The sequence below is a fragment of the Odontesthes bonariensis genome, chromosome 21, assembly GCF_027942865.1.
Source record: "Odontesthes bonariensis isolate fOdoBon6 chromosome 21, fOdoBon6.hap1, whole genome shotgun sequence".
Lineage (NCBI taxonomy): Eukaryota > Metazoa > Chordata > Actinopteri > Atheriniformes > Atherinopsidae > Odontesthes > Odontesthes bonariensis.
The window spans coordinates 27,380,547-27,392,997 of NC_134526.1; the positions used below are offsets into that span (position 1 = coordinate 27,380,547).

Genomic DNA, 12,451 nt, shown 5'->3' on the forward strand with positions numbered 1-12,451 from the left:
GGGGACCCTGAAACACACCATAGTTATGCTGCTTTAGGCCTAGATTGCTGCGGCACCTCCCACGATGCACCTGTCCCCACTCTGCTCTCTTTACTCTCGATGTACAAATAACATTATTGTTTAGCTTGTGTTTCTCTTTCTCAGCAGGTGTCCCTGGCCTGCTGTTATGGTGTTTGTTGTCCCCTCTTTCCTGTTCTCTAAGCTCTAAGCTGGTCGAGGCAGATGGCCGCCCTTCCTGGTTCTAGTTCTGTCAGACTTTCATCCTGTTAAAAGGGAGTTTATTCTTTCCACTGTCACCTCCTGCATGCTGCGGACAGGGGATTGGATCGAAGAAAAGTTTTGATGCAATCTCTATGTTTCCTTAGCTAGGCTCTTTTTTCTTTTAAATTGGCTCTGTGTGTATGAATTGGACTAATTTGGAATTTAATTGACTGGATTTGACTGTAACTTGCTCGAATTGGACTGCATCTTTGAAGTGGTTTGAGATTACATCTGTTGGGAATTGGGGATATATAAATAAAACTGAATTGAACTGACTCAGCAAACCCAAAAAGTATCCCCACTTTCTTCCTCTAAGATTAAGATTAAATTTATTTGTCATGCATACACACAAAATTTGTCCTCTGCTTTCAACCCATCCAGGGTGGCACCTGTTGACACACACATGCCCAGGGCCACACACTCATAGAGACAGATGCCAACCTGGAGCGGTGGGCAGCCATTCACAGCACCTAGGAAGCATGGGGGTATGGTGCCTTGCTCAAGGGCACCTCAGCCGTGACAAGGAAGTGGACTGACACCCATCCAGCTGTCAGTTCCACCAATGTTTTTGAGTGGTGAGAGTGGGTATCAAACCTGCCAACCTTCTGGTTATTGGACGACTGACTAAGCACTGAGCCACGGCCGCCTCTAAAGTTCAGCACAGATCATGGATGATGATGGAAAAAAAATTATCCGCAGTCTTTGTGATCATGGCAGCTGTTGAAGCCATTTACCATGTAGTATAATTCCTCACAGCCCAGTCTCACCAGAAATCATGTAATAAGTATGTTTTACTATGTCACCAAAATGTAAGTGTCCCACTCTGTGGTTGTGCATTGTAAGATGACAAAGAATTCCCACAGATAATAAAGCTGTTCAATTATGAAGATTTTTGTCATCGATAGTATGTATTCTGTGTCCTCTAAATCTAACCACTGACAATAGTTCAACCCTTAACCATTTAACCCCTAACCCTGACCATTTGCTGGCGAGAGCAAAGGACAAAAGTGAGAAACTCCGAATGCGAGTTGAAAGTAGAAAAGTACACTGAACTGTGTAAAACTTTGTGCCAAATTAGAGTCAAATTAGCAATCTTTTGCATCGAGGTCTGCAGACTAGTAGGCTACCCTCTATCCACCTCTTTTTTCTCTTTACAAGTATTTGTGACCAAATTAACTGTGGTGAGATGTGGAAACGTGGCGCTTGGAGTTCAAAACGCAGGCAGACGTTTTCTGTTTCACATGTATGTAGTCTGTTGTCAAGGACAATTTTTCAGTTCTAACAAAACAAAAAAGCTAATATAATTCAGTATATTATTGAATGGGACCAGACTGATCTCCATCATGCTTTGGGTGGTATAAACAGAAAGTATGATGTGTGTGTATCAGTTTGCTGTGGAATACACAAGCAGACAGCTGGTAGGCAATCATCAGTTGACTGTTTTTTGCTGTATTTCAGCTAATTTTATTTACTTCCTGTTGATAACTAAAGCTGAAAGTGGACACACTGTGGGTTTGACATTTAACATACATGTTTTCTAGTCTCAAAAGAGTGTTGGCTCCTCACCACAACTGAACCCAGATATGAAGGAAGCATGGAATATTTGAAAATGTCAAGTGACCTTGATGTGTCGGTTCATGGCGGTGGACTGCGCTGCTCTGACCAGCCCCTCCAGCTCTGCACCGCTGTAGTTCTTAGTCTCCGCTGCCAGTTCTTTGATGTCGACGTCTGAAGCCAGCAGGCCGAAGTTTCGCATCTTTGTGGTGTGGATGTTCAGGATCTGGACGCGGCCCTTCTCATCGGGCAGACCTGAAGAGGAAAGACAGGCACACACATTTTGTTAGTTTTTTTGGTTTTGGAGAATATAATGTTTTTGATAAACCACCAGACCTCAAGAATGTGCCATCAATATGCTTGCTTCCCCCCGAGAAATAGAAACCCCCTGAACATTCTTGGAAGCTATTAATCCCTGTGGTCATTAAATCTATGGTGGCATCTTGTAATTTTATCATACAATCCTGTGTGAAGACAAACAAATTTCATCTTAAATCTAGAAGATGTTTCAGTTATGTAGTGAAAATGTATACTCTCTATTATAATTCCCTCAAATGGACACATAAAAACAGTCTGGTAAATAAAGATCTTGTGGCTGCCCTGACTCATACTGAGCACAAACATTTTGTTCCAAACAATTTCACCACAGAAACCATAGAAAATCTATTTCCAGCAGTTAATCGCTTTGCTGCATGAGATATGTGAGTACCGTGTACAATCATTTTCATACATCTGGAAACGGTGAGTTCTCACATACTGGAACAACTCAGGGCACGGGCCGAAATATAGAAACATTTAGAATAAGCCGTGCTGAACAAACAGAAGAATTAAGTTTTATTCATTCATTTATTCTGGCTATCTATTAAGATTTTGCCAAATTTATAGCTCCAACGATGTGTTCAGATAACGATGCGCTCCCTTGTGTTCAGAGAAGTGCCAAACCTTGTTACAATTTTCCATTATTTTTCATAGAAGAATATTTAAAAGTGCAATTGTTGATCCTATTACGAGACACACACAAGATGACACACACAGGGGTCCAGAACTCCTGTGCTTGGATAGAGAGAGGCTTGTCCACCTCAACTTAGAAATCTAAAATACGTATATAGCTAATAATAAATTAGATAACAGTCAAGTAATAATGGTTTTGAAAATCACAAATACTTTGAAAGTATCTGTGTTAAATAAGTACTCAAAAAAAGTTTTGAGAAATTTGACGTGGTCAGGGAATGCAGCATTAGAAAGGGCAGCAGCTGTCAGTCAAAGCATTTCCCCATTTGACAAAGGTGCCTTCGCTCAAGCACATAGATACTTTGGAAAGGTTACTGTATGGTCTTACAGTGTAAGACGTGTTCATTTACGTCCCTCGGTAGAATAAAACACATCTATAATTTCAAATAGATTGGCACACAGCAGATGCTGCCAGAGTTTGATTTTCCTTCCTGTTCTGCTGGTAACTGGTTCACCTCACGTTGACGTACCAAGACAAGTCTCTGAATCACTCACCGATTTCCATCTTCACCTCAAACCTGCCAGGCCTCATCAGGGCGTCATCTATCAGGTCAGGCCTGTTGGTCATACCTATGATAGAAGAAAAGTGATTTTTACTGTATGAAATATGTACGGAGGAATTTTCCAGAGTGACGAGAGTGCAGATGCAAACAAAGATGAAGGCACACCTTAAACTTGTCACACATACATCTGGCATTATTAGTAAGATAAGTTTAAAAATGAAAGCTGAGGAGGACACTTCCAAGCATGGCCACCAAAACATGTGTGTTGTGTTGAAGTACTTCAGCTTCTAAAATGTACAGAGTGGGTTTAACAAACAACTGGAGCAACATCAGATGATCAGTGTTTGCTGACTCCCCCACCCTCATGACAATCATTTAAAGCTTGCAAGAAGGTCACCATCAAAAAGTTAAGATTTAAGCACCAGCAAGTGTGTCCTGCTACTGGATAATGAAGGAAATAAGCCACAATCTTATATTCCAAGTTAAACTATACTAGAAAATACATATTCGGTGTATTGTGTTGTATGGGTTGCGTTCAATATATCTTAATCTGTCCAATAAATGTAAAATCTACTAGAGAGTTGGAATAATATGTTTATGGTTGTGGTGGGGAGCACAGGTAAGGATGATATACTGTATGGGGTGAGATCATGGGCGTCGCACCCGTGGGGGATGGGGGTGTTTCGACACCCCCACTTTTACAGCAAGATGATTTCACCCCCCCACATTTTCCAAAGGTAAACCCATTTGCCCACCCTCGTAGTGCACCAACATACTAAAATGGAGCGCACCTCAGCCCTCTTACGCTGCACGAAAAGGCATTGGTCAAACTGAACGGACATTCACCCAATCTGCGACCTGGCCGCAGGCCCGGGAAATTTGATGTTACGTCAGAGACAAACTATATCGGAGCTTCTGTCACTTACCGATGTCTGACAGTGAATAAAATTGAGAAAAGAATAGAGAGAAGAAGGAGGCCGCAGAGATGCCAAATAGGAAGAGGCAGCAGAAAATTTATTTCTTTTTCAAGTCAAGTTGTCATGTGTGAAAGACTCAGTCTAACACCAATTGCACGCCCACGTCACCATAAGTCACCTCAGGACTTTACTGGGTCTGCTTCTGCACATGTGCATTCATCCCCCACTGAGTACTATCCAGCAGAGTACTACAAAGTTCTTGATGTGGTGGATGTCCAGATAAGAGAACGATTTGAGCAGGAAGGGATAAAAATGATAAGGAAATTGGAGCGAGTCCTCTTAACTGGATAGATAAATGATGCTGTGCAAAAGTATCCAGAGCTCAATGCAGAGAGCCTGAACTTGCGATGTTCAGAGTAAAGTGTGCCCAGAGATCCGTGGCCTCTTTGATCAAGTTGAGACACTCATCAGACTGCTTATTGTTGTGCCAGTGTCATCAGCTGAGACAGAGAGAGGGTTCAGTGGACTACGGAGGCTGAAGACATGACTCAGGAGCACCATGATGCAAACACGGCTGAACAGTGTGGCTGTGTGTCATATTCATAGAGAAAAACTGGACACAATGGCCAGAGAATTTGTGTCCCGCAAAGAAAGCAGAAAGAACCCTTTTGGTTTTTTTGGTTAGGTAATGTGGGCAGTTTTTGTCAACTAAAATCTGTGTTAATAGTTTGAGATTTTCACCCATAATTGTTTTTTTGACAGGTGATGTTGTTTTATTTTTAGTTGAAAATAATTTAAAAATAATTAAATTAAACATTGTACAGGAGAGGTGGATCACAGATTAAATTTGTTTTAATAAATATGCATGTTCATAATGAATAACTCTCAGTTCATAATGACTGACTATGTTGGAAGAGCCTCTGAATGCTGTCAGGGAGCATTAATTTGGGAGAGGGAAACAGCCAAAGGCAGGCAGGATGTGGTGCTCATGTGCCACCCCTGGAACACCTCCACATTTAAAATCACTGCTCCACCCCTGGGTGAGATTACCGATGACCAGGATGTTGTTGAGTTGCTCCACGCCATCAATCTTGGACAGAAGCTGGTTGACCACAGTGTCATGCACGCCTGTGCTGCTGGCGCCCGTGCCTCTCTGCTTGCAGATGGCATCCAGCTCATCAAAGATGATGATATGGAGGCCACTGTTGGCTCCCAGCTGGAAACGAAAATGATTTTTTTCAGTTGTGTTTGATAACTTGTTGAATGCATGTGGCAGAAAAGAAGATCAGTGGTGTCTCACCCTCTTCTGTTCATCCTCTGCATCGGCAAACAGTTTGCGGATGTTGGCCTCAGACTCTCCCACGTACTTGTTGAGGATCTCTGGGCCATTGACTACCTTGGGCTCACGGGCGTTGAGCATCTTGCCAATCTGCCTGGCCATCAGTGTTTTACCGCATCCTGGTGGTCCGAACAGCAAGATGCCCTTCACGTGCTTACACCCTGGAACAAAGAGAGCGAGGCACGACAAATATCAGGGACAAAGACCAAGAGGAAAAAGATAAGTAGGAAAGAAGAGAGGTTTTAAAGAAAGAAAAGGTGAAATCAGAATAAAGAAACAGGGACAAACCAGAAGACGAAACACTGGGAAGATAACAGATAATAAATTGTAATGACATAAAATGCTTCTATGTGCGTAAATCCAGAGGGAGAATAAACCAGATTAATAAAATAAATCTGAACACCGATATTAAATTGTGCTGTTTTCTCTCTTTCTCTCTCTCTGTGTGTGAATAGGGAACCAAATGCAACTGTGGCTAACATTGTTACCCTCATTGTTGGTACTATCAGCATAAATTGATTTTCCCATCAATTTTAACCTATAAAAAGTCACAAGCTGCCAGCTTTGTATTTGTCAGATTAGTTGAGATATTACATTAGAACAACTTTTCTTTTAATCAGCCAAAGGTTACAAAATGTAAGAGAGTGAGACTGTAGGAGCAAAAATATTGAAAAAAAAACTGACAATCTAGCATGGTTTAAATGTGAAAAGTGGCAAAAAGGTAGGGAGGTTTCTCACCCATCTGCTCCACTATGTCAGGAGGGAAAACCCGGGAAGCAAAGGCTCTGCGGAAAATGTCAGAGAATTCCTTGTCCAGACCTCCAATTCCCATCTTCTCAAAATTCCAGTCTGGGTTGATGATTGTCTGTCGTGCTTCCTTGGTCTTTGCTTTACCTGTTAAAACACACAAGGGAGTTACTTTGCGAGCAAATCGCTGATACATATACATACATTTTCCAAAAGTTGGAGAGAATAGAATAAGTTGTTGCATAAAAGGTTTTAATGTATAATAAAACCCAAAGTTTGTTTCTGTTAAGACTCTCCTAATATTTCCTTTAGCAGATACCACTGTGAACTCTACAAAGATCAATTCAATTTCAATTCAGTTTATTTATATAAAAAATTACAACAAATGTCATCTCAAGGCATTTGAAGATGATTTGTGGAACGTGATGCTTTAGTGACGATGTGTTCTTGCTGCCATCTTGTGGAACAATTAGATACAGGACCATTATTTTCCATCATGTTTCTCATGCAGCAGCCTGACATTTGAGAAATATCAGCTCCTTGAGATGAAAAGAAAGAACGTACCAACAAGTGTGAGGGAAGAACTCTCTGCCTTCTCAAAAATCACCTGGCTGTTGCCCACCATCAGACCGATATCGATCTTTCAGAGAAACCAGAGTTAGAGTTATTAATCCATTTGGAAATGTGGAATGGTTACAGTCATTCTTTGGTCATTAGCCTACCTTTTATATTTAGAAAAAAAACAGCATTATGTAATCAATTACTAATTTTTTTAAAAATGCAAGACCCTTTTTTCTTTATAAAGATATTTACATCCTGCAAACCTGAATTGGATTAAGCGAGTATAGAAAAAGAATGGATGCATAGATATTCACATCTATTGTGCACAAATGATTAAACGAAAATGCTATTACATCACACTGAACAGTAAAAAGCAAAAAGCAAAAAAAAGCGAAAACCTTTAAATTCAAATAAGCAAAAGTAGATCCTACGAATATTTGAGATTCATACAGTAACACCATATCACGTCAGTGTCTATTTAACATAAATTTCACCTTCAATAAAAAAGGTTAAATCTTTATATTTTTCCTTACTATTGAATTACTACCTAAGGTTGCTGCTGGAAAGACACAAATGACATCTGTGCTAATATTTTCAGATAGCTAGCAAATTCTGCTATGCTAGCTTGACTCTTTGCATCAAAGATACATGAATTGAATGGAAATTTTATGTTATGTTTGTTTTTATCTGACTTGAAATAAGCTGTATGGTAAGGGTATACAAAAAGTAAATTAATAATAATAATAAAAAAAGATCTTTGTTGTTTTGGTCACCTCATTTATGTGGTCCATGATCTCCTTTTGCTAGCTTCTGTGTCTATGGAAGCTAATGTGTATGACCTTGAAAGAATAGTTTATTAAGCCCTGTTTACAATGAAAAAGTAATATACATGATAAGAAAACCACAAGGAGAATTTAAAAAATGGTGTTAAGTAATATTTGTATTAAACAAATGTTATTTAAGTAAAGCCATATTGTTTTAGAGAGGGTGATATTGATATCACACCTTCGTTTGTTCAGACGCCATATTGTATTCTTGCTTGCTCTGATGGTGTTTTTAGTATGCACAGACCCGGAATTGTGACTTCGGGATAGCATAAACTGTATAATCAGCCTCTAAAATACTTACACTTATCATTCCTCTTCTACGCCTCATAACCAAATACTAAACATATCTGTCCACTGCAAACTAAAAACACGAGTTTTGATATTTAAACACACTTTTGTTATCGAAGTAGTGGCTCAAAAATCTAAACTACAATGCTGAGTGTATTTGAAAGCACTATGATTAATTTAAACTGGAAATTCAGAAGCTCAATTCTAGCTTCTTTCAGTAATCTCCTTTCTCCTTTCTTTTTTCTATCTCACTTTTGACCATTTTTAGCCAAACAAAACTAAAACCAAACAGGCAACAACAGTAGATGGCAAAGTTAATGTGAGAGCAATCCTTACAAGATGGTGCTCCTGTCCCAGCATGCAACACAACATCATGTACCTTCACATTCTCTTTTGAAGTAGTTAACTTACATCTCCACTGTATATCTGGCCATCAATATCACTGTAAGATTGTGTTCCAATTTATCATGACCTGACTGCAATAATATCTGGTGCGTTCCAATTCTGAAAAGCAAGTTAATTTCAAGCTGACTATCTATGGTTTAATTACTGAGGGGTAATGTTGTTGCTCAGAACAATCAACTATATCCCATGGGTTCCAAAATTGAGTTGCAGCTTGACTCCAATCAAAATTGAAAGGGATCACAAAGCTTTCCATTAACAGTCTAACAAAATTCTCATTTTCCATTCTCATCAACAGAGAGGTCCAAAGACATAACTCTGAGTCATGAAGCAAGACCTGACTTCACTGGTTTGGTGTGGTCTCAACATAGGTCTAATACCTTTTGCTTTTTTCCAGTGCCTGGTTCTCCTTTAAGGATGCTGGCATCCATGGCCTCAATGTCCTTCACCATCAAGCCAAACAGCTTGTCGCAGAAACTAAACACAAACTGAAAGACAGAGAGAATGAAGGGATTGACAAAAAGAAACACAATGATGTATGTACTCTGTGTCTGAGTATGTGTGTGAGATTTGCTTTGAGGCAGGGAGGTACACACCTGCTGAGTAACTGAAAATGCTTGGTTGTTAAACAGTTGGATGAACTCGGCAGCCATTTTGTCTGAATCGTAGGGAGAGGTGTCGGTGCTCTTCTTTTGCAGGAAATCAATTTCGATTGTCATGGCACCAATGCACTGCTTGGACTTGTCAAAATTGTAGTTGGACACTGAAAGGACAGACAGGCCCACAATTATCTCTCACAATAACAGAAATTCAGTCCAGAGCTGTATTTTCACAATAAACCCTAAATCTATATACCAAGACTGCAAACACTAAAAGTGACAATAGAACATCTAACAGCTAAGACTGGATCAGGACAGATTAGATATACAAAAAGTGATTATGCTAGTCATGGATGATGCAGATGTAAGAGCAAAATCCTTCATGAAAGCAATTTGAAAAATGTTTTTTTTTTTTAAATTCATAATGTCCGGTATAAAGGATAGATTTTCAAGAACTGGATAATACAATGTTGTCTGAAATACAAAGGGATGCCGACAACAAAACAGCTCATGGCTGGATCACTTTATGCTAGTCTATGGTGACTATGGCTCTGCTCCACAGTGACCATTCTTTAAGGCAATGATGTTGTTACAGAGGTTCAGATGTTGGGTAATTGGCTTCTATTCTGCATATAAGCCAATGCATTTGTTAGGCCAATGTTGGAACATAGCCATAGCAGAACAAGTAATCAGAAAGAATCCTTTATCAGTTTTGTGGCTTAATCGATTGGCTTAACAGGACATATTTCAGCCAATAGTCAGAACGTATTCCACAGTGGCATTCAGCTGAGCTACAATATTAAGAGCCTACCAGCAATAACACTTAACTAAAAGGGGTGTCCTACTGTTTGAAAAACACATTCTGGTAATAACTGATCAATTTTACCATGGCATGAACTATCATTTTGCTTGTGCAATGAGATCCAATAATTAAGTATGTATAACATTACTTCTAATTTGACATAAATTGCCTAAATTATTAGAACAGCCACGTGATGTTTGATCACTGAGAGTACTGTTTTAGAAAATAAAATCAACAGTTTATCTCGCCCGATGACCGCTGGGATGGATGGAAATCAACATTTCATATTCTTAATCTGTCATTCTTAACATCCCACTGTTTGAAGCATTACTTGTAATTTAGAGTATCAAAACACATAAAACTGCATGTGTGCCTGGGTAACAGGCATTGTAAAAGGCAATCACAGAGACTAATATGCAGTGTTTATGCCGTAAAACCTTGTATTCATAAGTTAAATATAAAAGCTTTTACCTTCCACTTCCTGGCCAATAGAGAGACCAGCCCATTTCCTCTACAGGAGAGAAAAAAGGAAAATCTGAGCATTTGGCAAACAGCTGATTAGTAATGTGTGTGCATGTGCGTGTGTGTACCTGCGGCAGGCTGAAGGCAATGGATCCAGGTGCTACAGTATGATGGGTCTTGACTGTAAACGCAAACTTGTGGTTGGGTGTGGTCTTCACAGTCACATGCCTGCAAAGATAGGCCGCATAAACTGCTTATTACATGTCATGCAATTTTTTAAGTGTAGAGGGGGACAACTTGACAACTTGGCAAATATTTCTTATTTTGCTCTTGTTTTGACTTATCTACCAAAAAACTACGGGAATCGTCCAAGTTAGAAAAAAAGACTCCATGTGTTGTATGAATGTGTTGGGTGATGAAAATGACTCATTGATAGTAAGATACTTTTTTATACTATAAATTACAAATGTTGCTAGTACATCCCTAATTTTTTCCATAAAATACACCACAGTCATTTTTGAAGCACTCATCTCTCATCTCATCAGGTGAGAACAAAGCAACAAAGTATCAGTGTGGTTGGAGAGTGTACATTGACTGGCAGAATTCATCAAACCAATTCTCACAAGTTCTTATTGGTTAACATCTGATGGCCAATAGGTTATCAGCAGCTTTAAATTCATACTACACTCTTTGATGACTACTTTATTTAGAGAGAGATAAACACTAGTTGAGGTATTTCACCCCTAGAGCTGTTTGTAGAGAGATGTATGTTGCACAAGCTTCAAAACATCACGGACAACCCTACACACCCACTACACAACAACGTATCCTTCCACAGGGTCTTCAGTCAGACGTCTCTTCAGCTTTGCTCCAATTAAATCCAGTACAAAAATTCATTTCTACCTAGCTAAGCCGAATAGCGTAATATCAATAGTTTTTTTCCCCCAAAAAAATACTGAAAAAAAAACAACTTCCTTTGGGGACTAATAAAGTCCAAGTCAAATGAATTTCAATGTAATTCAGTTCAAGTCAATTTGAAGGAATTGTTCCATTGCAAGTAAGCTTATTTATTTCCTGAATTTAATAATGCAAATGCTTGTCATCCAAATACAAAAATGTCTGATATGTCAAAAAAGTTGTAATCTACAATAATGGGGACTATTTTCTACCTAAATGATTCTACATTAGCCTAGTGAGAAGAGCAGGCACAGTATATTATACCAACACCGTTGCTCTGCATCATTAAATAATTGAGACAGACAGTTACCAGTTACAATGGCACCAAAAAAGGGACAACACAAGGGGTAACAGGTAGTACAAATAAGCAAGAGCCCTTGAGTGCCCCTACAGTAAGCTACATGTCAGGCTAAGTATTTGACCTAAAAGAATTCTAAGATATTCTAGTTGTGCACTCATTTGCTCTCTTGTTAGCTTTACATCGGAAAATCAGAACTACTTCCAAGATTGTACAACAAACAACAAGCTAAGAGATGGTTAACTTGGGTTAGCACAGTAAGCAAACATCGAGCTTGGTTTTGTCCAATGGTACGGTTAAATTTTTGTTGCATTATGTTAAGAGTCAATTAATGCATTCAAACTCATAAGTTGTGTTATACTGAAAGTAGTGAGTCATTTGCACATACAGACAATACACAGAAACTGTCTCTTGCAAGTGATCAAAGATAAAAAAAAAAAATAGGATGTTTTAGGCTTAAAATTGCAATTCTATATAATTTTCCCAATCATTTTCTAGAAGCTTGAATTTTTGTTATGTCATTATCACGTGGAATAATAATGATAATCATGCACTGCAAGCCTCTTATCTGATTCCAAACTGTGAGCTTCAGGATGAAAGTTGAGTGAGGAGGCGGGTAGATAGATGGAGACTGGGATAGGTGATTGGAGAAATGTCTGGTTGTTTGCCTGCAGGCAAACACAGCGAAAATGACTACTCACTGTCCTGACTGCAGATCCTTCTCGCTCACAACTGCACAATTAGTCAGCGACAGCTCATCTGTGGGGCATCGTGCCGCTTGCATGGTCTGCAGACACAGACAGAGGAAATGGGGTGGAGGAGAGCAACATTTAAACAACGCTAAAAATAAAACATGATATATTACAACAGAGCTGTTTTTTTTTAATCTTCATGATTCAGTTAGTGTTTTCACACAACATGGA

General features: G+C 39.2%; 1 protein-coding gene across 2 annotated transcripts in view; it reads right to left on the reverse strand.

The window, feature by feature from the left end:
• LOC142371665 (vesicle-fusing ATPase) overlaps positions 1-12,451 on the reverse strand; it is a 53,990-nt gene that overhangs the window by 7,930 nt on the left and 33,609 nt on the right. For both annotated transcript variants that reach the window (XM_075454379.1, XM_075454380.1), the window contains exons 2-12: positions 12,230-12,315; positions 10,402-10,501; positions 10,283-10,322; positions 9,007-9,173; positions 8,791-8,898; positions 6,897-6,972; positions 6,324-6,479; positions 5,547-5,746; positions 5,297-5,462; positions 3,322-3,396; positions 1,883-2,070 (exon numbers count right to left, since the gene is read on the reverse strand). In XM_075454379.1, the coding sequence (XP_075310494.1) occupies positions 1,883-2,070; positions 3,322-3,396; positions 5,297-5,462; positions 5,547-5,746; positions 6,324-6,479; positions 6,897-6,972; positions 8,791-8,898; positions 9,007-9,173; positions 10,283-10,322; positions 10,402-10,501; positions 12,230-12,315 (1,362 nt within the window). The remainder of the gene's footprint in view (positions 1-1,882; positions 2,071-3,321; positions 3,397-5,296; positions 5,463-5,546; positions 5,747-6,323; positions 6,480-6,896; positions 6,973-8,790; positions 8,899-9,006; positions 9,174-10,282; positions 10,323-10,401; positions 10,502-12,229; positions 12,316-12,451) is intronic.